This window comes from Anthonomus grandis, chromosome 22 (assembly GCF_022605725.1).
Source record: "Anthonomus grandis grandis chromosome 22, icAntGran1.3, whole genome shotgun sequence".
NCBI classification, from domain to species: domain Eukaryota; kingdom Metazoa; phylum Arthropoda; class Insecta; order Coleoptera; family Curculionidae; genus Anthonomus; species Anthonomus grandis.
In genome coordinates this window covers 13,864,311-13,891,551 of record NC_065567.1, presented here as the reverse complement: position 1 = coordinate 13,891,551, position 27,241 = coordinate 13,864,311, and the positions used below count along the sequence as shown (strand labels likewise).

Genomic DNA, 27,241 nt, shown 5'->3' with positions numbered 1-27,241 from the left:
CTGTTCTCCACTGTGGATGGTCTATACCGCGGTATGTTAAAGCGGATAATTTTTTCAAGGATTTATATTCATGACACAACCACATATATTGCAATATTAGACATTCCTTAAAATTTGATAAATTAAAATATTCTTTGCCAATAAAAATCCAATCTGGAAATTTAAATATAACAATAATATACAGGGAGATCCAAAATGTATTTAAAGCTCATATGCAAAAACAAAGCAACGTCTACAAGTATTTATGAATTTGTTTTATAGATCATATTTCTTATAAAACGTCGAATACATTCGTTTGCATCAATGTAAACGTCCCTTTCTCGTTCGCCGTTTAATTTTTTACGATTTATTTTTAATTCAAGTCATGAATGACTTTTTATTTACAATGAAAAATTCACACTACTGAAATTTTGCTCAACCCTAGTCTTCAGTGACAATTGACAGTACACATTTATGGCTGCCAATAAAAAAAAACGTCAAAAATGTTACAGGCACAACAATCTCAAAATAGTTTTTTTGGAATGGATTTAAACGATTCAACTTTTAATTTAACTAATTTCAACATGAGTGAAACTGAACCGTCCTACTGCCTATGTGGTCAGCCCTACGACCCTGATATTTTTATGATACAGTGTGATTCTTGCAAAGATTGGTTTCACAGCAGGTAAGTTTGTAAACAATAAAGAAATCCTCTGTTTGGTTTATCTTAACTTGATTTTTGAAATTGTTAATTATATTTTTTTTAGGTGTTGTAACTTCAGAGAGTGGCAAGCTATTGAAATAGATAAGTATCATTGTCCTAGGTGCACTCCACTTATAGGACCCTCAATATGTAAGTTCACTTGTTATCCAATTTCTTATAAATATTTGTAAGTTATTTTTCACCAATATTTATTTATGTATTATATCTACCCTAGTCGTCTCTAAGTTCAAAAATTAGGATTTTTTTAGTTTTGTTTTCTCTTATAATGGATAAATCATTACAATCTTGTAGCTTTATTCATGAACTTTATGGAAATGTGTATGTGATTGAGTTTTTGATGCTTTGTGTTTCATAAACTAGTTGGGGAGTTTTAGTTTTAGAGGTAAATTTTAAAGGTATGACTTGTCGCTTGTCATTGAGCTTTCCTTAGAATCAATCCTAAAATTATGGGAAAATGCTTAAAATCTTTGTAATTACCACAAACAACTATTTTGACATTTAATTGCACCCAAACGTAGAATCTTAACCCGATGCAACTATAAAAGTGGGAAGCCGAATATTAACGGGCGTCAGGCTGTTAGGGTGATCCTTGATAGTACAGATGATGTTAGGCTTGTTTTGAAGAACAAATTGAAGACTGTCGGTAAATTCTTCACCGAGACGGACATGACGCCTCGGCAGCACAATGAGCTTAAGGCAGCCAAATTGGAGTTAAAGCGACGCAAAGAGGAAGGAGAAAATAATCTTTATATGAGATACATCAATGGTTCCCTCAGTAGCAAAAAACTAGATTCGCCTTTATTTTCACATGCTAGTGATGCCCACTTAACTTGTTTTTATCAAAATGTTTGTAGTCTTAACACTAAAACCGAGACTTTTTTTCTTGACGCCATTGCTCAGGATTTTCACACCATATGCATCACCGAGACATGGTTGAGGCCATATCTAGTGGTGAAATATTTCCAAAGACTTATGATGTTTACTGGTCGGACCGAAAATTTGAATCCATTATTGCCACACATGGTGGCAGAGTTCTCTGTGGAGTTTCTAAAAACATTGTGTCTGAAAAAATTAGTTTGTCTGATTTTTGCAACAGTATTCCGCCCTCTATCGATGTTGTTGGCTGTAAATTTACTATTAGGTTACAGATATTTTACATACTTGTTTTGTACATCCCACCATATATCACATCTGTAATTTTCAAGCAATTTCTGGATCAGTTTACACTTTTAATATCAAAGCTAAACCATAATGTAATAATAGTGGGTGATTTTAATGTGTCTGATTTCTCTATTAACTCACCTACAGGTAATCATGTTAGAAATGTGGCAAATTTTTATATTCCCTTTCTTCGCACAACAAAATTTGAAAACTGTTTTGCCTACTGTGCAGTGGAATTGATAACTTTTTTTCTCTTCTCAGTACTCTACATCTGGGTTTTGTTATTAGGCCTAAGTTGTATATGTAATGTGGGGTGTTCTGGAAGATCATTTTACATGAATGACAGCTTTTGTGTATATATGCTATATTAATGCACAATAAACTGGATTTTCAAATCAAATCATTTACTTCCATCGACATCATAACAATGTATGGGAATTATCAATAAAAAACTAAAATGCTTATAAAAATAGTATAAAATTATAAAGATATAAAAAAAAACAAATTTAACTAAATTTAGTCAATAAATCTACGGTTAAAGAACTCTGTCAACAAGTAAAAAGGATAGTCAGCTAACATGGTCCTAAGAGCTTTCTTAAAAGTTGAAAAAGTCTTAGATCTCTTTATTCTACATTGGAGATGATTAAAAATTTTGAGAGATGTAATTTCCACACTCTCCCAATAGCACTCTCAGCATTCTCCCAATTCTGGAGGAATTACCCCAAGCTAATAAGGCATAGGCATAGAGTGGAATGCACTGAGGCATAATAAAAGCTTTTAAGTGTATATGCATGCACATAGTCTCAAACTTGCAAGATGGCATAATTGCTGCGGGACAATCTATTGCACACAGATTCCACCTGAGGATCCCATGATAGATGTCTATCAATTACAATTCCCAAGAACTTGGCGGAGTGTTGTTGGATGACGCTACTTGATGACTTCGCTCTAAGGAAAAAGCTCTGGTCCTGAATAGCTTGAATTGGCGTGAAAACAATGAAATTGGTATTCAAAACTATTCAAACAAACACCATTTTTCTGGCAGCTCCCCGCAATATCGGCTATACACTTGCTGGCTTTTGAGTGGATAGACTGATAGTCAGTACCTGAGACAACTGCTGATGTATCATTAGCAAAAAGTGTTATGTAGCGGCAAGTCATTAATAAAAAGTAAAAACAAAATGGGCCCAAGAACGCTACCCTGTGGAACCCCAGTGACGACAGTATGTGACTTGACTTTGATGCGTGAAAGTAATTTCTGGTTTAGGCTACAGAGTTTATTTATTTATTTATTTACGGGATGTCCCCATTCTAACAAAATTACAAAATAAATTATATCCTAAATGTATATAATTATTCTGCCATCAACAATATATCTATCTAAATGTATATTAATATGTAGGAGCCCAAGATATACAAATAAGATAAAACATCCAAAAAAATTTAAGCACAATCTAAAATTGGCCAAAAAAAAATGAATATAACAATATATAGTTTTCCCCAGTTGAGTAAAAAAAATATAAAACAACTAAAAACATACCGTTAAAATAATCAAATAAGAAAAGTAAATGCAATCAAATTTATTTCATACCTTACACATACAAGTACTTTAAATCCACCAAGTCAAAAGCCTGATTAAATCTATTTCCCAGCATGTGGAGTCGATTAATTAGAGCAAAATTTACCATAGTTTGTATGGTGATTCAACCAGAAAAAGGGACGTCTCTCTAAGGACTCTGGTATTGCACCTAAAGTTTATCCGCGATAACAATTCAGGGCAATCAATATTTATTTATTTATTCATGCCAAAAAGTATAAAGCTTTTACACAAGTCAGTCAAAAATATAACTCTAAAAAAGTATTAAACTGTAAAATTCGTTTTACCTAAGAACAAAAATAAAACACATATAAGCCTAAAAAGTAATGCTTAAAAACACTTAACACTAAAAGTCAAGAGACCCAGCCTATGCAATAGCACTGAAATTTGAGCTCAGGAATTCCTCAAATGAATAAAAAGCATTGGTGACTAAAAAATGTTTTACCCTTGTCTTAAAAGCATTAAGAGGCAAATCCTTAACGAAGACCGGCAGGACATTAAAGAACTTAATTCCATAATAAGACACGCCATTACGGGTACGCTCGAGTCTCCTAAATGGTGCCACCAAGGAGCCGCTATTTCTGGTGTCATGACTGTGAGTGCTAGCATGAGTCGCAAACCTGGGTAGGTTTTCCCTAATGAATACAAGGCACAGAAGTATGAAGGCGCTTGGTAAGGTGAGAACTCTCAGAAGCCTGAAGTGGACCCTACAACAATCCCTGTATCCAATCTGCGCAATCACTCGCAGACATCGACGTTGCAATGCAAAAATCCTGGGCATATGCGCTGAATGACCCCAGTTTAGTAAGTTATACGGCATTAGAGAGTGAAAATATCCAAAGTAAGCTGTCCTGAGAGTACCTGCGGAGACAGACCCAGACAAATTGCGAATCAGGAAAGTACACCTTGATAATTTGGTTGACAATTCATCTATGTGACCTTGCCACGTCAAACCACTATCCAATCTAACACCCAGAAAATCCACAGACACACCTAAAGATTGTTGCTGGGAATCAACATCCCGAAGGGAAAAAATTATATTTTGAGTTTTGGACTCATTTAAGCACAATCTATTGGAAACGGCCCAGTCTCTAAACTGAGAACAAGATTCTTGAGCCTTGAGCGAAATGTTTGCGCAACTCCTATTAGTACACAGGGATGTAGTATCATCAGCATACAAATAGAAAGTGCAATCAGGGTGACAAGTTGGTAGGTCATTAACAAATATAAGAAACAGGATTATAGCATTATTAATCAACTTGTGAAGAAATATCATATCACACCTAGTTCGATAGTCCTTAAGAGAAGTCATATTTAGCCTTGACTTAAGTTCCAATAAAGACTCATCTTGTACATTTAATTGCTAGACACAAGTCCTGAGAAATTTATTTTGGACCTTATCAAGACTGTAAATATGGTTAGCATAATAAGGGGACCATACTATGGAAGAATAAGACATGACACTACAAATAAGTGTAAGATATAAAACTCTGAAGGCAGCTACTGAAAAGTCTTGAGTAGTTCTAGTTGTAAAACCAAGAGTACAAAGGGATTTACTAGATAAACTATCTATATGGGGTATTAAAGTCAGGGAACTGTCAAACAACACCCCCAAATCTGAAAACTGCAATACTTTTTTACCAGTATTTAATTTTTTTGTTATTTCTGAAGTTAATTTATATTCAGGCCCTCTGTAAATCCATACTGATCTTCCGAGAATATGCCAAGTGAGTTCAGAAATGTTGTTAAGTGGTCTTAATATATATTTTTTACATTTTTGCAAAATTATTTATAAAGCTAATTGGGCTCTAGTTCTCAATCTTATTAGTTAAACCTTTTTTATGTATTGGAGTTATCAAAAATTGTTTAAAGTAAGCTGGTATTTGGCCACTTGTGAAAATTAAATTTATATTATGGCTTAAAGGAGTTCAAATGAATTTATTTGTTAGTTTAATTATATTAGTAGACATTTTATCTAAACCTGGTGATGAATAATTTTTTAAGGTAGCTATGTGTTTAATAATCTCGTTTTGGTTTACTGGGTTTAAATACATGGAAGAATTTGAAGACTGAATTGTTTAGGAAATTTGAAATTCGTTCTGAGGAGTTTTAATTTTATTTTTCATGTGTATACCTATATTTATAAAATAATCATTGCAGAAATTAGCCATATCTTTGTCCTTTTCAAAAGTTTTTGTTATTAATTTTAGAAGTAGGCGAGCTTTTTTTCTTTTTTGTTAGTAACATCATTTATTATCTGCAAATTTTTTTTAATATTCCTATTTTTTAAAACTTTTCTGGGATTTTGCCTCTTAATTTTAGATGAATTTAAGTGCTTGTTAAACTGGGTGATAAACCTGTGACATACAATTTCCTTCCACGTCATTTGATTGTAATATATCTGACCAGTCAGTTTTTTTTAATTTTACTAAGTAATTTTTCATAATCTACTATGTGATGTATTTTGTTAACATTTTTATTTTCTGTTTTTGGTTCCACTAGTTCAATTTTTAGCATAATTGGTCGTACCTTTTTAATTTCATACTTATGAAAGATTAAAAATAAAAAAATTTATCTCAAAAACCGTATGATTAAGGTAGTACAATAGATTAAGAACCAAAATATTGAAAACTACTTACGATATTCAAATTCATTTTGCACTGTTTTTCTTTTGTGTTAAAACTTTGGGATTGTAATTAAATATGCTCCTAAAAACTGTTTTACGACTCACATCTTCATTTTACACGAATTAATATTTTTTTGTTTTTAGTAGACAATATTGGTAAATTTTGGCCAATTAACTTATTTAATAACAGCGAGCACAGCATTTAGATTGAATTAATTTATTGTTAAAAATTTGCTGCACTTTGCTCAAAAACAAATAAATTAGAAGATTGGTTCAGTATTTAAAGTTTATTTTAAAATTTTTGTTTGTATACATTTTTAATTTTTTTTTTGTTTCAGACAAAACCTATCAGAATACGCATCGGCATGATTATTGGGATGAAAATGCTGCTGGCAAACCGGTCCAGACAGGAACGCCTGCTTTCATTTTAGAATTACGATCTCGACATTTTACTCCAGCAGATGATATATGCGTCCATATTGGTGGACATGAACTTACAGAAGAGTTTCTGAATAGCAAAGGCTTTAACAAACCCATAATTATTCCTAATAAAGATGGCTTAGATATGATAATGCCTCCGGAAAATTTTTCTTATATTGACGTTTTAAAATTAGTAGGAGATGACAAAGAAATAGATGTTATCGACGTTTGTCGACAATCAAATGTCCGGATGACTTTAGGAGATTTTGTAGATTATGTTATAAATAGTGGACGAACAAGGATATTTAATGTTGTCAGCTTGGAGTTTTCTAATACAGGGTAAGTTTGTATATAAAAATGGTATGGTATACAATTATACAAATGTATAAAAATATTCCTGAAGAAGTACCCCGTTAAATTTTCCCTTCAACCTTTTTAGTTAGCTTTCATTTTTTATATGACTAAATAATTTTGGAAACAATAGAAGGCATTTAAAACGCTTTTTGCTTATTTTTTAATTCATTTATTTTAATAAAGATTAATAGGCACCACTTGTTTGAATCTTGCTTGCGTGACCTTTCGAATTTGGAACATGCTTCGTATACCTCGCATATATAATATAATCTCCAAAATTACTGAATGGAGGTACATTAATTTTACATCATTATAAAGGAAATTAATTGAAAGGTCTTTAAAATAAGTTATCACTCGACCCCGCTCTCAATTTAAGATTTTAGGGGTAGTGTCACCCCCCACCCAGAGGGCTGCACATGTTTTTTCACCAAACTTGTCTCCCTTAAAAACAAAATCAAGTGTTGTTCCAAAAAAAAAAACTGCCAATAAATGCTTTTGTTTCGTTTTCGATGCGCCTCCCTGTGTATATATATATATAGGATGGCTCCGATTAAGTCAGCAATATTGGTAACTTTGTCAATATTTAAGATACAGGGTCGGGTAAATTAGCAATCTATAACCTTAAACCTTGTAGTAGGATTTTTTCTGCTGATTAAAATGATGAAAACAGAAACAAAATGAACATCGCGTTTTCGAGAAAATGTGAAAAATGTACTTTTGTTAAATGGAATTTTCTGTATATTGTTACATAAATGGAAAAAAAAATTCTTAATAAAAAAGTTTATATAGCTATATTAAAAAATTTGCTAAATTGGCTGGAACTTTTTAAGAGCAAAATAAGTAGTCATTTTTTTCAATAATAAAATGAGAATAGCCATAGCGATTTAATAAAATAAATAAATACTGATGAAATAAATTACTATTAAAATAAATGAATGCATTAGCAAAGGTTGTGTAGAATCTAAATATGTTACCTTATAGATATTCAGAGATTGAAGGGATACAAAGTCAACGGTCTCAGAGTAGGTATGTTTATTTTAAAAAACTATAATACGTGTTTCGCTCAAAAACATCATCAGGTCTAAAAGTTGAAAGCGACTCCAGTATACAAAAGAACAATGCTTAGGCACGAATGAAAATATTAAAATACGACTTGCGGTAAAACTACTAAATTAATTCAACAAATATTACCTTGTATGCCGAAAAAAATAGTGACAGAGCACTAGAAGACCGCCAGAGATTCCAGACTCATAACTTGCCAAACCGAAGATACTTTTTTTATTCTGTACAGAAAATGATAATATTTTAAATTATAAGTTTGAACGACGAAGCTCATTTTGCAAAGAAAGTTATAATTAACCGTAAAAATGTACACGATTGGTTCCAAGAAAATCGTTATCTTACTGATCCCAGAAACCCTCAAATTCAATTTAGTATAAACGGTTGGTGCGGCTTAATAGGAAGCCAAATAATAGGACATGTGTTTTATGATGTAACTTTAACCAGAAAGAGATATATTGACTTGTCCTTATAATATCTGGAGCGCGGAAAGATTCTTTGGTTAATCTTAACTTGGATAGACGTCAACAAATGTATTTCCACCAGGATAAAGCACCTCCTCATCAGCTAAATGATGTAAGAATATTACTTAATAGACTGTTAAACGATAAATGGATTGCAACATGTGGCCCGATTCGCTGGCTACCTAGGTCATCATACTTAACACCTCTCGACTCTTATTTTTGGGGTTACATAAAGAATGAAGTATATAAACAAAATACAGAACTGTTGGTGAATTTCAAACGCATATTAAGCAAATAATGGAACAATAGATGAAAGATCAGTCTTAATAGCTACAAGACACGTGCTTCAGTGTACTTAGAAATGTATTGAATAAAATGGGGAGTTTTTGCTCATTTATTGTAAATTAAGTAGGTATATTTTAGGTGAAGTTACTTGGTCTAGCTCCAAAAGTGAGTATGTACAAAATACAATCAATATACTACATATACGCATTAAAATAAACTGCAAAATATATTACGATATGTAGTGATCGATTCCCATATATATTTACGATTCGAGTCTTTCGACAGCCTCCGGGCCGTTCAACAATCAATATTTGTCAGATAAAGATAGGCAAGTTCGGCGCGGATAACGTGAAACAGACAAAGATACGAGATTTTCTCGATGCTGCTGGGATTGAATTGTGGACGGGCCGGGAATAGGAAGCAGAGTCGCGCGCTTAACAAAAGGAAATGCAATTATTTTATATGTTTTATTATTGTTTTTTTTAATTTTTCTTCAAATAAACGAATATAAGTAAAATATTAACTTGTATTGCGTTCTATTATTTATAACGTCATTTTTTAACGTCAAAAATATAAAACAATCTTCAGCAGATTACCACGAAGACATGACAGCCAATCTTTTCGAAAAATGGGCGGAAGAACAGCTTTTTCCGAACCTTAAGTCCAATTCTGTCATAGTAATGGATAATGCTTCATATCATTCCAGCATAAAGCCGGACGCCAGAGTCCCCAACACTAGTAGTAAAAAGGCTGATATAGTGAAATTTATGATGAGCAAAAACATGCAAGTCCCTTTAAAGGCTACAAAAAAATATTATTAGCAATAATAAAGGAGCAAAAGTTCAAAAATGAATATTTTCTAGACAGTTTTTTAGAATCGCATGGCCACTCGATTTTACAATTGCCTCCATATTATTGTATTTTTAATCCTATTGAGATGGTCTGGGGAGCAATTAAGAAACAGTTGCGTAAAATTAATCAAACACCGCGATTAAGCGCATCCGTGCTAGACAATATACGAACGGTCATTCAAGAAATCGACAAAACCAATTTATAGACTACCTGTGTATCCCACGTTAAAAGTGTAGAAGGCGAATACTGCATCTTACCGCGAATTAATCCAATTATAATTAATGCCAATAACGAATCCAGTTCTGAAGAGATGGATAGTGATGTTGAATAGGTAAGCATTTTTTAACGTAAAAAATGTTGGGTGCAAAATTATGAATATGTAGTTAACTTCACTTATATTTGTTTTCAATAAGACCAAAAAATTCCGCTCAACAATGAAATTTCATTGTTCAGTGGGAATTTTTGGGCTTATCAAAATCAAATATCAGCGGAGGCAAGTATAACAATGTTCTATTGCAGCAAGGCGGCGACATAATTTTATACCCGTGTTACAACGAACCACCTACTATTTTTTCGAATTTGTTTGCATTTTTACTCAACATTTTATTTTTTATTGATAATTTTTGTTATAATTAAAAAAATATTTGTCATTAAATCTAACCACGATTTTTGCGTGAATTGATAAATGTTTTTGTAGGTTGCAAAAAAACATTTTTACTATACATACTAAACCAGAGAAACAAAAATTATATACACGCCAATGCCTTATAAAGAAAACGCCGCGTGCTAAACGTTTTTAGTTTTTATACTTGTCCAAGTAACTTCAAAATTATTATCTTTTGATTTATGTAAAAATACGCAGGATATTACATTTTTCACATTTTCGGGAAAATGCGGTGTCAATTCCGACCGAATTATAGAGGCACCCTGTATGCAGGCTTGGCGATGTTTTTCTGTTCATGATTTATGAAATTTGTGGGTGGAATATTGACATGATTTTTATTTTAAAATATTTTTACCAGTTGCTTACATTTATGATAATATGCCTTATACATAATTGGCTCAGGTAATAATAATCTTAAAGTAATTTACGAACCGTCGGTTTCGCATTAGTGAATCTAACTATTTATAGATAGAATAATAAAAACACAAATGAAATTTTATATATTCTATTCTACCATGCTATGATAGTATAACTTCCTAGTTCCAATATCAAATCAAAAAATTATAACATAATTTATAATTATACATAAAAATATAATTTAAAAAAAGAAACAAAAAAAATAATTTTTGTAGGATGACTCACATAATAGAACCCCCTGTACTTGCTCGAAAACTAGACTGGGCAACCACCATGTGGCCAGACAACATTGAGGGCAGGCCCCAAGTTCAAAAGTACTGCCTTATGAGTGTTAAAGACTCGTACACCGATTTTCACATAGATTTTGGGGGTACTAGTGTGTGGTATCATGTACTAAGGGGGGAAAAGGTATTTTATTTTGTTAAACCAACGCCCGCCAATTTAACGTTATATTCTCAGTGGATGACTTCCACTAATCAGAGTGAAACTTTTTTTGGAGATCAGGTAAGACAATTGTGCTTGATTTATTTTTATGTGATTATGATTTTTATGAGATTCAGATGAAGTAGAGATTTTATATTGCATTTATAATGCTAATAAAAGCTGGTGGCCTACAAATGTGTCCCACAAAATAAAAATATTTTTATAGGTTTTTGGTAAATATAAACTGTTTTTTCTTTTTTATCTCATTTGAATAATTTTACAAACTTAAAGAAAATAGCAGGCTTTACATCTTATACACTTTAAGTATAGGCTTGCACTAGAAATTTTGCACAAAAGGTGATTTATACAATTTTATTACTGTTTAAAGCAATTAGGCTTGTTTTAACTTACCATAATGGAGAATTTTGTATAGTATATGCTTGCAAATTCTTTAAATTTTCCCTGTACTCAAATTTAATTTTGTTAAGAAAGTTTGTGTGAGCTTCTAAATTGTCTTCTCTTTTTGCGTTATTAAACTTTTTTTAAATAAACACCATATACAGCGCGTCCCGAAAGTCTAAATTCAATTAAAATCAAGCGATGGGTCTTTTGCAAAAACGCTCGAACCCGTCGATTTTTCGGGAAATGATTGAAAATCTGCAACGACAGTTTATTGATTACCTTGGATATTGCCAAGTCGTCAATGGCAACCATTTTGAACATTTATTGAATTTTTGTTATTTTATTATTTGTTACATTAATCATGTTTTTTTCGTTATTTGTTGACTTTAGGTATAGGGCAAGATGCATGAAACATACATAGTGCATATAATTCCACGCAAAATTCAAAAATGAAATAAAAAAAGGTGCTTTAATTTGAAAACGAAGTTGATGGTCGAAATTTATTTTTGAGCAACCATGTATATACAAACCTCTCGTACAAAAAAATGCAACTTGAAATAAAAATCGACGGATCCGAACGTTTTTGCAAAATTCGCTTTATTTGAAATAAATTTAGACATAACTTTTGGGACTCACTTTATTTGTAATCAAATAGGCTTTCAAGAAATTCTCTCTACGATGTTGATAAACTTCTGTTCCCTCTACGGTGTTGATAGAACGTGGAAGAATTCGTTTGTTGTCTTGAAAAATTGTCCGAAATCATCCCTTTCTGAAGTACTTACAATTGTTAGGTCGTTAGTTTTATCTGTCAACAATTTTGTCAAGGTTGTCTTGTTAAATTCAGCAACTTTTGGTTAGGTTTGGAAATGGATTTGAAATGCCTTACTAAAATACTAAAACTGAAGTTATTTAAAGTTGGCCCTTTACTGAAATATAGGTGCATTTATTTTATTTAAAACTCGAAAAAGACTTGTGCAAGTGCTCTATGTGACCTTTAGTTTAGTGGACCACAATTATACATATATATATATTGAAAATTTTGAATATATGCATATACGCATAAAGAAACCCACCTAAGCGTCCAAAGAAAAGTTGTACAGGACAGCTTGAAAAGGTCGTATGATTTCTCAAATGAGCATATACGAAGGCCCGGCTGCATACGCATGTGAGACGTGCAGGAGTAGTTGAAAGTGGAAGACTACATTAAAAATCAGCTCAGTCTATAAAAAATAATTTAAAAAGAAAGATTAAATTTTTGGATGCTTACGTGGATTTCTTCGTGCGGCGTTTTATATTTATATATGTATTTATATCTCTAATGTCTGACATGGTAGATAACGAACTTGGTGTGGTTAAAAATAACATATTTTTTTAATAGCTTTTACTATAAAAATAGTATAAATACACACCCATTTGTACCTAAATAAATAAAAAACCCTTTAGAGCATATATAAACTATTGTTTTCAGATTGATTGTTGTTACAAATATACCCTTAGGCAGGGCCAAACAATGTTGATACCTACAGGGTGGATACATGCAGTGTATACTCCAGTTGACTCGCTGGTATTTGGCGGAAATTTTCTTCACCATTACAATATAAGCATGCAGCTAAATTGCTACGAAATTGAAAGAAAAACTAAAACAGATAAAAAATATCTGTATCCTAATTTTATAACAATCAATTTATTTGCTGCTGCAAAATTATTAGAGGAAATCATCAAAATAAACATGCAGGCCGGCGGTGGGGTAGGAGCGCCTGAGAATTTGTTGAGTGGCTTAAAAACACTTCAACAAGCTATTAAACATTGGAACAATGAAAAAGATGTAAGTCGCCTAATTCAAAGGTTTTTGATAAATATTATATTCACCGATTTTCTAGTACAACATGAGTGTAAGAGAGCAGCTACCATATGATATAAATATACCAAAACTACTTAAAGACATAGGTAAAGAGATTCGGCATGCAGAAAGAATTATCAACCATTTAAATCCACCAAAGCCAGAGAGAGAATCTAAAAGGAAAAGGAGAAAACCAATAAATAAAGATTTTGTAGATTATTCTTTATCTCCCAGAAGTTTTAATTTTGATGTAAGCATCTAAAATTTTGGACCCTACTATCTTTTTATATTTCTCTTTTAGTACATGCCAGTACCAGCTTCAGAATTTAATTCTAAACCTTCGTATTCCAAATCACAAAACAGCGGTCCAAAGTTAAAACTTACACTCCCAAAACCAGCCACTTTTCCATATGAAAGATCCAATATGACAAAATTACCTCCAGTAGTGTACAATGACAATCCCTTGCCAAGTATGGATAACAATCAAATGTGGAGCTTGCCGTTTAGTGATCGTTCTCAGGAGTCTGTGGCTCCTGAGTGTAAAGGTGGAACTGTGTTAAAGTTTAAATTAGGGTAAGCAAGCCATTTTATACATCGATATAATTTTTGACTGATCATTCTTTTCGGCGATTTAAAATATCTGACAATGTCTTAATACTATACGAAAAATGATATAACATGCATTTTATTTAAAACACACCCTATATATTTTTTCTATAAGGAAGCTTTTTATTAATTTGATTTAGATTCGAATGTTCTTGACAAGGACGTACTTTTTAACTTTATGTATATATACAGTACTTTCATTTCAAAACGAACCACCCCCTTAATAACTTTTAAAAAAACACGTCAAACAAAAACAATTCATTTCTTTTTACATTTGTTTGCAGAGGAAAAGATATAATTCCACCAGCAATAGTTCCCCCAGAAAACCTCATAATGAACGTAAACGTTAATATGCCATTAGATCCGTTTGATCAAAATTTTGAAAACAAAGATGTCTACGATTTTCATGATGATAGCGATAGAGATGATGGGTGTTTAAATTTTACTATAGATGAAAATCCATTGCCGCAGCCTAAGAAGAAGAAAAAAACTATTAAAACAAGATTGCCAGGTAAAATATAATTGATTTGAAATATTTAAAATTGCAGTCCAAAAATTAAAATCTGTTCTTATTCCTTATTATGATTTCCTTCCTTCTCCTCTACATCATCTACCAAAAGACGACGAGATGCAGTCGAACGAGGTACGCGATGGATCTAGTCTATATAGAGACGTGGAACATGTATCTAGTCTAGATCTAGAAGTAAAAGACAGATCTAATCTAGATATAGGCATAGAAGATGAATTCTATTACTCTATAACTAAGACCAATCCAGAAAAAAAACGAATTATCCTAGGTAACTTCTCTTTCTCTTCCTCCTATTTCTAATTTTCTTATTTTTTTTAGTCGTACCAATGTTATTAGCAATAAACTTACTATATTTTTTATTTTTTGATCTAAGGAATTCATATTTAATAATCATTATGAATAAGTATTTTTTTTTGTGACCTGCATTGTGAGCAACATTGTTTAATCCGGCATATTCCTTAGAAATGCTCAAATAATAACAATAACATTCTTATGCTACTCAGTTTTGATAGGTTTTATCAACCTTCGGAATTTTAAAAAATTTATTTAAACATTCTCTCATAGTTTAAAGCTTACTAACGAATTTATAATAGTCTATCGGTAAAAATAAGCAATTGAACAAACTCTCTGTTGCCTTAGACAAAATAAAAAATATATAGTTGAGGCTATTAACTTGCAATCACTATAAGTAATTCACCACTTCCTTACCTACTCCTTATCTGTGTATCCTTTCCCAAAAGATGACGAAGTGCCGGCAAGTGAGCTAGAAAACAGATCTAGTGTAGATACAGATGTATCTAGTCTAGATCTAGAAATAGAAGATAGATATAATGTAGATATAGGCGTAGAAGATAAATCCTATTTTTCTATACTTAAGAAGGATCCACAAAAAAAACGTATTATCTTAGGTAACTCTTATGTCAGTCCTATAATTTCTTGATTATTTTTAGTCGCAGCAATAAATGGCAAACTTAATATATTTATAATTTTTTTTATTTAGAGAGGCGTATTTAATTTTGATAAATATTAAAAATAATTTTCTTTACCATTGCTAACAGTAATATATGCAATCTGGTTATTAATTCATTTTATTCTAGTCGCACCCAGTATACTAAGTTGTAAAAACTGTTTCTAAAATATATATATCTACTTTAAAAAAATAATAAATACATATAGTTAATGCTATTGAAGTTGCCGCCACTTTAAATAATTCCATTGTATATCCTGACCTGCTTACCGACCCAACAAATACGAACTTTTGGGTTTGTTTAGAAATTAATTTAAAAAATTTAAATGTATTCAGTTAAAAATTTTCAATCTTGTTTTAAAGTAATAAACTTAGAACATTAAATGCCTAGAATGAGCCTAGCTGCAAACCATAGACGAGGTTGTTTGAGTTCACCATCTCTCAGACAATGATGTCAAATCGACTTTCCAATTTTTCATTCAATTTATAATTTTCTTAATCCACTGCATATTTTTTTAAAGTATTGTATTTTGTAACAGGTAAAAGTGTACTCTTTAAAAGTTTCATTTATTTGCTGACTATATACTCACTTTGTATATAGTCGGTATAGTACACTATAATATATACTTTGAGAGCAATCAACAAATTTTTCAGAATAAAAAAAAAGATTCCTGACAAAAAAGTTAATAAAAAAAAGAAACTTGGCACGGTAGAATACCTCTATGTTTACAATGCACGTATCCGATGTTGCCACTTTGTGTTGTTTTTCTAGATATTTTTTCATATCTGTTAAGCTAACGCCCGATCTATATCCAACAACCAACATCTAGAACGGAGCATATGTCGCTTGCCAGCAAACCATTTATAGTCCGCGCCCGCTGTTATTTAATCAATATAATGCCCGTGTCTCCTGAAATTCTTAAGAAATTTTAATATTTTTTTGTCCAGATATTAACAGTCAATAACTAAATCGATTTATAGTGTTTATAAACCTCTACAAACTAAAGCTTTTTTGTACAAATTACTTAAAAAGTCGAATTAATTATAAATTAGAATAAGGATTTTAATTAATCTTTTTTCTATAATAAATATCTAAACGCATTTGAGATTTTGAGGTTACAAACCTCTACAAATAAAAGTTTTTTGGTAAAAAATTATTGAATTGTTAGATGTTAAAAAATATAAAGGGCTATGTAACTCCTAACGGCTATAAGGAAAAGTTTTATCCATATCCTTTGGCAGTTATAGCCATTTATAACATCTTACTTAATAATTTTTAATCAAAAAACATTCGTTTGTAGAGGTTTGCAACCATCCTAAATCCGTTTATACTTGGGTTACCGAACAGATGGAGTGGTCACGTGATCGTTCTGCGCCGGAGGTGTGGCCTAGAGCCTCGATAGGGTTCATGACTTGGGGTTTTATTTAATTTTATTAGTCGAGGGCTTTAGATCGTTTTGGTTGAATTTTCTGCTATATATTGAAAAGTTGAGATTGTGTTTATTTTTTTGTTAATTTGTTTGTTAACAAATTAACATATTGGATTATTTAATAATCAATCAAATATCAAATTAACATATTAAATTAATATATTGGATTTTCCATTCATCAAAAAGAAAAACAAAAATGTTATTTTCAATAATGTTACCTAGGTAAAAAATAATTTTAATTTTTTACATAATTACAAACATAATGTGTAAAAAATGTATTCAAATAAATGTAGTATTTGTTCCTTTTTTAAATAAGGAACAAGTATATACTTATATTCAATCTATAAATTTAAATCTCACAGGCCTACCAGCGCAGCTCCTAACTTGTTATTCCTTCTTTCATTTTAAAACATATATTTAAAAAAAAGATAAAAGCTACTTAAGTAATTCTCAAAACCAGATTATGATCATAAAATTATATTTTTATAATGGCCGGGTTCATCAGAAAAAAGCGCTCCCTGAGCGCTCGATTGTTGCTCAGGTATGACAATTTTTATTGGTCCTTACTATTATAGGCAAAACTTCCAGTGCTCAAATAGCGCTCGGTTTTGATGAACCTGGCCAATTACACCCTAAATGTTTGACCTGGCACGATTACTTAAAAGGATTACCTATCCCTTTTCGGTAAACCCCAATATATTAACATAACTTTGCATAACAAAATACTTAAAAGAGATTATTATATCATTACCCGGCACAACCTCAAAATCGGTTTGGACCCATTTTACAGGCGACCGTATTATATTTTAAAAAAAGCTTCTTACAAAGCAAAGCTGTACGGTAAAATAATTAAAAATAAGTAGGCATAATTCTCCTCGTCTAAATCTGCCAAGGTTGCATCGATGGGCGGGCCTATATTTCGCGCACATCATTTACTCCATCTGTTCCTAGTGGTAGTGGTAATCCGACTATAGATATTTATTATATATTACAGAAAAAAATTTAATTCAAAACCTTTAGAAGTTAACCTTTTAATTAGCTTCCTTAGTTTGTCGCAGTTTATACCCACTATAAATCCATTTAGTCATCCATTGTTAAGATCTAGACAAAAAATTATTAAAACTCCTTTGGAATTCCAGGAGATACGGGCATTATATTGTAATGGATGCCGACTATAAATATGTTGCCCTCTCGATTTTAGGTGCTGGATATCGGCCAGGCACTACCTTCATTTTTGCACACATTGCACAATTTTGCGGCATTTCGGGTTCGAATAAGCAATAAATTTGCTAGATTATACTAATATACTTCATTACACATTTTTATTAATATTTTGGCATCCAAAACTATAATAGATACTTCACAAATATGCCGTCTTTTATAATATTATAACGTAGAAGGATGACACAATTGACACCTAACTCGCATGTGAAAGGAACGATTTAAATTTCCTTTTTTCCAATATATGTGACCCACTTCAAACTTCTTTATCATTTTTTAGCAAAAAGGGAGTTTTTAGTCTTAATATTAATTAAAAAAAAACGCACCGAAACCACTCAATACATCCGTTTAATACTAATACTGTAGGAAATGTGCACCATCCAAAAGTAAACAACGAGCGCAGTTGCCAAATACCTTTATCGCGAGAATATTTCTGGGCAAAATCTACAGCGTTACTGCTGTGTGTGGAAATTTGATGATTTAAAGAATCCAAATTAAAAATATTAATTATTATTAGTGTTTAGTGTAAATGTAGTATAAAATAGTATTGGTTATTAAGTTTCACTCTTTCTTTTGCTTTATAATAAAAAGAATGCAATTCAGTTTCTGCTAATTATAATAATTTATTATATCACTTTCGTTTCTTCTGTTAAAATTGTGTAATCACTGGCAACATTGAATACCAAGCATGTTTATCAACAAAATATCCCCTCTGCCCCCTGTCTAGATGTTGCGCTCAATCCAAAACAGGCAATGTTTATTCTAGTGTATTAATATTCTAAGGTAATAAACTAAGAAGTAAAAAGTTGTTTCTAATATTGACCTAAAATGATCCAATTCTGGTAAAAAGTAAACACATTTTTTCAGAGGAATGAAAATTTCTCCTAGGTAAAATACCTTTTTTATTAGTTCATTTTAATAATTTCTTATGCGGGGAAACATGTAGTACTACTAATACTTTTGTAGCATAAACTTCGCCTTACTATTATATAAAACCCAAATTAACTAAGTTATTAAATTACACCCAGTTATTTTTTAGGATAATATTTTTAATTGAATCATAGAAACTTATAACTTACAGAAATCTATAATAGTCTTTTTTTATTAGCAATTATATAAAAAAATATAATACTTTATTTTATGAGAATAAAGCATTACCATTAAAATGGGGCAAATTTCAGTAAATAAAAACATATTACAATACTCGTCACATTAAAACACTGTGCATTTATGTTACATTTTTAATGCGATGTTGCTTGAAAATATGTATACTTATTACTGATTTTTTTATGAATCTATGAATACTTTAGCTGGGATGGTTCAGAGCTGAAACTGGTTTCAGGTCAATTGTTACTAAAACTTAAAAAAAATTGTAGCTACGTACAGAGAAATAAATCACATTGCTTTATTTTTAGTCATAAAATCTGTGCCGAATAAGCAGAAACTGCCTTCGCTAAATATAAGTACAAATGGAATTGAATCTCTATTGCAAGCATCTCTTTCAGTACCGTAAGTATTTTGTATAGTGATTTTTGTATATGAGGTTAGCTTCTTTCAGTTATTTAGAGTTATCTGAGTTAATTTGATGCTAAATGACAAAAAGATATGCGTAAGGTTTTAAGTATACTTTTCTTACTTTATGTAACAATTCTTTAGGGGTAGTTCACATGGTAGTACATCCCCATCTACTTCTGAAGCAATAGCGGGAATGCTATCCATAAGTAATTGGTCACCTGCAAGTAAAAGTCGAAGTAGATACCCACAGTTTTCTGAAGAAGACGTTACTAATGTTCATCAAGATGAAGATTACAGTAAGTCTCATATAAAATAAAACATTGTTACTAACTTTAATTTATGCTTTCATATTTTAGTTTACCCTTCTTTGGATAACTCGGACGACGAAGAAATGCATATATTTAAACCAAGAGGCCGCAGTAAAACAGATGAAGCATGGAACCCCAAGGCGAGAGTTGGTCCGCTTTTGCCTAAAATGAACCGTCCGGCCAGAGAAGGTACCAAGAAACAAGCTGTTGAAAAGGTACTCGAGGCCGCTGCTGCCAAAAGAACTGGTGATGGGACTGTTAAGGTATGAAGATTTAAATGGCTTTTAAATTTAAACAATTTATTTTGTTAGATATAACCTTTAAAGAACATTAATTTTTTCTATTCGGTTTATTATTTTGTGATTATTAAATACACGGCACCGAAAAATTAACGCATAATTTAAAATTTTGAAAGACTGGCCATATAATTTGTGTTAAATGACGCCAATGGATTTTTTTTTAATCTTTCTTAATATTTTTGAGCAACAAATTAGTAAAATCATTTTTTTTAAATAAAAATTATAGATTTTTTTTTAATATTATTTTAAAATTTGCAAAAAAAATACAATTTTAATGTTTAATAACGTGTATTGCCTCCCCTAGCCACAATAACTGCCTCACATCTTCTTGGCATACTTAAGATCAGGTTTCTGATTGTATCCTGATCTATCTGATCCCATATTTCAATCAGCCTTAATGATAGTTCATTTAGGCCTCGGGGTGGAGGCTGTTAAGTCCGAACACTTCGACCCATATTCTCGCATAAATGCTCGATGGGATTAAGGTCTGGACTTCTTCTGCTGGCCAAGGTAAAGTTGCAACTTCTACTTCCTGGAGATAATTTTGTACCACTCTCGCCACGTGTGGGCGTGCATTATTGTGCATAAATAAAATATCTCTAATGTTTCGATCAGCTGTCAGACGACCTCTATCAATTATGACGCATTCCCTGTGGGCCTCCAAACTAATGCCACCCCATACCATGACAGAATCTCCACCATAACTAACGGTTCCATGTTACACTGGGCATATCGCGTCGATATACTCTTCTTCGACGGTGATCACTAAAAAGACAAAATCTTGACTCATCACAAAACAAGACATTACTCCATTCACGCGCTCCCCAGTTTAAATGATCTCGGGCAAAGTGAAGACGTTGCCTTCGATGGTCTGCGGTTAAAAGGAGACTAGTTGCAGCACAATAGGGAGTAATTTCGCCGTCTGCCAACCTTCTTAGCACTGTATCTTGACTAATCTGGAAATTATACCTATGGAAAAATGCCTGCTGGAGTGAAGTGCTTGTAACAAATCGAGTTCGTAACGCCTGCAATCGCAAAATGCGGTCTTGATTATCGGTTGTCAACCAATTACGTCCCTGTCCAGGTCTTCTTCGATTGGTGTTAGTCTCCCGATATCGTGCCAGTGCTCTGGATACCGTAGACTCCGAATCGAAGAGCTACTTGAACTTGCGACAAGCCTTCTTCCACAAGTGCTATGGCAACAGCACATTCCTCAGCTGATAAATTTTTATTTTCACGAATGTTTTGGGCCATTATAGACTGCAAGTATATGTAAAAAAGTTTATTGTTTTTAGTACCACGTTCAACTGAAACTACACACATATAAATGGCAAAAATGCGCTTTACCGAAATTAGGTTTATTTGCCATTTTTTTTCATAACCATCAATAATGCCAGTATTTATTTATTGCATATCTAAAAATTTTTCAAAATGTATAAAACGATGTCAAGAAATATTTTAAAGGCATTGGTGTAGATTTAAAAAAGTTTTCCGGCCGAAACTCAGTGTACATATTATTACTAATTAAGGCCTATTACAAGTAACTTTTTTGGGTTACTTTTGCGTCACTAAATTTTAACATTTTTATCATAGCTTAATCTAATTTAAGCATTCTTTGAAATGAATATGATTACTTTTTTTTTAGAATTCTTTAGCAGCAGCGAAACGACAATATCGTCGCAAAAAGCTCAAGCCAAAAGCTGAACCTTCAGCACTTGCTGGTACAATGTTGCTGCCATCTACTGGTACCCTTACCAGTCCAATAATTAAGCCCGCACCTCCGCCGCCGCCGCCACCTGCGACAGTGGTAAGCAGCACTTCGGCGGCTGCGCCTAAGCCCAGAAAAGGGATGAAGACTGTTAAACAACGATTAGGTAAAATTTTGAAAATTCATAAGATGATTCATTAAGCCATTTTTTAGACTTTAAGTGTTTTTGATCTATTTTTGTAAAGTGTTTTTATGCGTTTGGAATTTTTCTGAAAAATGGTATTTCTGTAAGGGCTACCAATAAACTAATTTTTGAACTTCTCTATCTTCAAACAACAGACCGCTCTGGAAAGTACGCAAATTTAAACAGTTCAAGAATAATTTCACAGCACACCTTAGAATGTTTACTAAACATAAGATTATACTTATATGATTCCTCTTATAAATCGCATTCTCTAATAGTTTATAATTGCATTTAAATTTGAAGTATGACAATACAGAAGAATAAAAAAGTTGTAATTTTACACGGATTTAAACTTAATACAGATAAGAGAGCACGCAAATAGACTTTCTCATTAATAATGTTCTTTGGCTATCCATCAGCCCCTAATAATGGAAGTATCTAACAAAAATTGTTATAAAAGTGGCCCAAAAAAATGCTGGAAATGATTTTAAAGTTTATTACTCAGCCGCTAGAGGGCGTTGCAGCTACGAAAAGTCAAATTCTATTTTCGCTAAAAAACTTCCAATAACGCGGGAATAAAAATATTATAGTAATATTCTGTACAGATATCCGTACAAAAAAGTTTTGATAGAAATTTCTGTCCAACTAAAGTACTGGGGAAGTTTTTAACTTTATTGAGAAAAATAGTTGAAAGTCAGCTCTGGGTAGACCGATTCATTTTTTATATTTTTTAATTTTTCGCAGAAGTTAAAAATTCCCCCCACCACTTTATTTGACATCTGACCGAAATTTCTGTTGAAACTTTTTGTAGGAATATCTTTACAGAATATTAATGAAATATTTTTAGCTTTATACCCACGTTATTAGAAGTTTTTTAGCGAAAATAGAATTTTATATTACTGCTGATTTAAATTATGAATGAGTGAGCAATGAACTTCAAAATAATTTCCAGCATTTCTTTTTGGGCCACTCAAAATTTTTTTTCAAGTTTATACCTTTATTACTGACATATAGCCGAGGAACATTATTAATGGGTATACCCATTACAAAAAGTGTTTGAAAAAAAAAACAATTAAAAATAACAGTCGACTATTTATTACCTAATTTATTTCACTGGCTATATTGGCTGGAATACACTTTATATTGATACTGTATAGATTATTGATTACCCCTAGATCATCAGAAATACCATTTTAATTTCGATCTGCCGGATAAATTAAATATATCTATATCTACATGTTACTAGCGTAAAAACATAAATTTAGGCTTACGCGAACACCAACTCTAGACATTTTCAGTTTAACATGTATATTTCATTATTATTTGTTAAGTAACATTGGATTTTATTTAGGTTATATCATTTTGATTCCTCTAAAATTCGGGATTTTAAACCATTCATATGCCCTAAATATTTTGCTACATAGAAAAATTGCCTATTTTAAAGTTTTTGAAAACATTATATTAATATTACCAATTAGAGGTTGGCTACCTTTGGTTGGTGATAATAATATGAAAAGGTATACAAGAATGTTATTTTTATTTCTGATATTGGTTTTACTACTACAGCTGTTATGTTATCGATTATTTCTTTCAAAAAATAGTATAACACACTCAATGTTTAACGAATTATACCATGTAATATGGCTTTTTGAAATTACACATGAAATTGTGTATAAAAGTCTAGAATATTAATATATATACTTTATAATATATTTGGATAAAAAGAAGTTTTAGGGCAATATGCAATAAAAGGGTTTAAGCAAACTATTGTATATTGGATACGGGTATTATTTTTTATACTTCACTTGGGTTTGATAAGTGTTTCATTAGATATAATTCTATTATCCTCAAAAATAAACAATATTTTGAATAATATATAAAAAATGTGCGCCTAAACTGTTTCGGTGTTATATTTGGTGTGACCGTAGAATTAAGGTATTACAGACTCTATTATGTGATAAAAAAAAAAACTCCTTAACAGTTTTTACGATATGCGGTGTTTGCATTTTAAGTCTTTCTTAAAAGTTTGTTGGTTCTAATAACGATACCTATATGCAGTGTAAATTTTTTTTTGTAATTTGTTTTGTCAATTAATTACTTAAACAATTAAACTACTCTTTTATGAGTATTTATTATACAAGTGCTATATCTCAAAGCCAACAGAAAAGATTATATTAGCATTACTTTTCCTAATATTACAGGAAAAAATCATTGGCTTAGGTAATATCGAAACTAAAATTCTTAAATTTCAATCCAGCGAGTAACTCATTAATTTTTCTAACCTTTAATGAAGATTTAAGTTGTTTTGAACGACTTACTTTTTTTATGATTTTGACTACAAATGCCTTTATAATAGACAAACTAATCTAGAAAATGTATTAGTGTATTAAGTGTTTTTAATATCAATAAAAATTTGTTTAAATGAATAACTTCCCCTCCATGCTTACGTTTCTACTATTTTGCAAACTATTTTCGCTGTGCAGTTCTATTTTTTTAGTAACGTTCAAACTAAGATTGTTAACATGATATTTGCTATAATTTTCTCACAAAGGATTTTATGAGGTTTCGAGCTTTTCCAAATAATTTAGTCAGGCAATATCATTACAACGCTGAAATATGAAACTCCAAAGTATCTTAAACAAACTAGTTTCACACTGAATGTTATTTTTCGTCATCGCACTGTACCCTTCTTGTTGCTTTTAATGTTATTCTGCACTCTGTTATCATTCGTCAATTATAGATAGTGCAGCTTCTTAGCCAGGTAAATAAGTAATTTGGCTTCCAATTCTTGGATCAGTCTTTTACGTTAAGTTTTCTGTACTCCTTGAGAGGTTGATATTTATCGAGCAAAGTTTGGCGAACCGCAGATAAAATGATAGGAACGAATTTCTTCACATTGTGCACTTAATAATAGAACACATTTTTTGATAGGCCTTCAGTATAACTAGGTTAGTATTTTTGTTTCATTTTAATAGCTAACAGTAAATTAAAACACTGCATCTAGGTATCCAAAAATTATGGTGTGTTAAAGAAAAAAATGCAAAGTTGAACAAAAAAAAATCTTATATAGACTTTATGTACAGTTGAGATTTAATTTTTAATCCTTAGAGGTTATTTATATTTTGTATTATATGTCCGTGATTTCTAGGGTAACCTCAATAGAAATTTTGACATTTTCTTTTTTATGTTGTAAATAAAAAATCGTTGATTTCTGTGATCTTTGCAAAATTAGATTTTGCATAATAGTGTAATCTTTATATAGTGTATAGATATTATTACTTTAGTTTCATCATAAAGTATTGTTGTTTACTACGTTCATTCATTTTGTAAAGTGTTAATGTATTTCTCAGTCACGTGATTTCACTTTATTTTATGTTAAATGGTGATATAGATCACCAAATTACCTCCTTTTTAACCAGGGTGTTTTGGAAAATCCTCTAGCCTAATTTTTAAGGTAATATTGCAAACATACAAAACTAACATTATTGAAACAAGCTTTTGTATTTTTGGTCAATATTATTTTCTGAAGGGACAAATGACCCTTGAGACCTGTCATCTGTTTTAATGAAACCCTTTAAGAATCAATTTGTTTTTCTTTTCGACAGAGTTATAAATTTTTAAGTTTCAAGTTTATATAAAATATTGTAAATCTGGAATCATTATAGTAATGCATATTATAATTGAGTATACACCATGAAAAGCACAGTAACGAGATAAGCTATTAGGTGTATCCACAGTCGTAATAAAAACAAAACACTCTTAGATGTCCTAGTGAAGTTTTATTTAATCCTTACCTGTTATTTAGGTACCTTACCAGAAAAAGCACCGTGAGGGACTCGCAGTAAGATGGGTAGATCTTACCAGCATATTGTAGCATTTTACTGCACGTTTTTTAAGTGTGAATTACAATACTCAATGTACAAAAATGATTCATTACATACTAGAAATATTTATTTACTATTTATTTCAATTTAAAAGTCTGGCCTCTTTGCGGCGAGGGCTACAGCAATTGCAAATTAATATTACAGATAGGAGATTAATGCATTAGAAAAGAAAGCACATAACAGTGTATACTTAACTACTAAAGTATGCCAAGAAAAGAGTATCGTTCCGACGTTCGTACTAGTTCCCCTCAATTTTAGAGTCACTTGAGACACTTGATTCGCCGGGATTTTTACGGATAAATATGAGCACGGGGGACTTTGCGTCTAAGTTACTTGTTAGGTAGGGGGGGGACAAACAGCAATACCAATATTTTTTTTAGAAGGTATAGTTTGTGCAGTTTGTACTTGTTCTATTTAATGATTACTCTTCAAGGAAATGAGAAGTAATTGTCATTTTATTTTAAAAAATAAAAATCTCTTTGAAAAGGAAATGTAAAACTAGGTAAAGATTTAGCCATTTATTAGGTACTTTTATTCTTTTCAAAAGTTATTATTATAAAATAGATCAATTTATCTTGCACAAACTATAGCTTTTTACAGGACTATCTAGGACGGTCATGGCAAAAGCCTATTTTCAGTGCGGAATTTGTAAGAACCGAGGTTACTCTGTTGGTTGACAACTTTGAAAGGTAAGTATGACGTATTGTTCTCCCACCCCTTAAAAATTATAAAGAAACAGTCGCTGAAATGAATTGGTTACTAGCACTTAAAGAGTTTGTTTTCCTTTCTGTTGAATTAAAAAATGAAGTCGAATTTTTTGATCATCCAGAGCTTGAGCCACTCATCTCTCCAATAAATTATTGTGCTTTTATTGAATCTAAAATAAATTACGAATAATGCCATAAACATGTTATTGCCGGAATTATTTTTACATTTTCTTTTCTTTAATAAGTAACGTACCTTTATTAATGCAATAATTGAAAAGAATATAAAATAATGAATGTATGTGAAACAAATATAACATAAAGTAAAATTTCTATCAAGGTGCCGTCAAGCAAATTGCTTGCCGTTTTCAGATCCTCAACCTTAACTACTATTTATTATCATTGATAATTTAACACAATCTTTAATTTATAAAGAGCGCGCATCATATCGCAATTCTCAAAATATTTTTCCTGATTCCTGAATGAACAGCGTTGAAGATAGTTAATATATTTAGTTTTCCGGAACAATGAACGCGGAACTTTACACAGAAAGTAATACATAGAATTGCTTATGATTTTCCCCTCAACTTTTTCCACGAGTCATAAAATAAAACCATAA

The 27,241-nt window shown here is 31.4% G+C and overlaps 1 protein-coding gene across 3 annotated transcripts; it reads left to right on the top strand.

The window, feature by feature from the left end:
• Positions 1 to 439: 439 nt before the first annotated feature.
• Positions 440 to 25,802, top strand: LOC126749068 (histone lysine demethylase PHF8-like). Of its 3 annotated transcripts, XM_050458684.1 has the most exons (14): positions 440 to 664; positions 747 to 832; positions 6,426 to 6,846; positions 10,818 to 11,106; positions 12,896 to 13,252; positions 13,308 to 13,517; positions 13,569 to 13,840; positions 14,158 to 14,384; positions 14,494 to 14,670; positions 15,143 to 15,310; positions 19,436 to 19,529; positions 19,677 to 19,831; positions 19,892 to 20,106; positions 21,788 to 25,802. In XM_050458684.1, exons 1-14 carry the CDS (start codon positions 483 to 485, stop codon positions 22,049 to 22,051), a joined length of 3,117 nt encoding a protein of 1,038 aa, XP_050314641.1. In that variant the 5' UTR covers positions 440 to 482; the 3' UTR covers positions 22,052 to 25,802. The 3 variants fall into 3 exon arrangements, with proteins under 3 accessions (XP_050314641.1, XP_050314643.1, XP_050314644.1); XM_050458686.1 differs by lacking the exon at positions 15,143 to 15,310 and having other exon boundaries at positions 441 to 664; XM_050458687.1 differs by lacking the exons at positions 14,494 to 14,670; positions 15,143 to 15,310 and having other exon boundaries at positions 443 to 664.
• Positions 25,803 to 27,241: the final 1,439 nt, after the last annotated feature.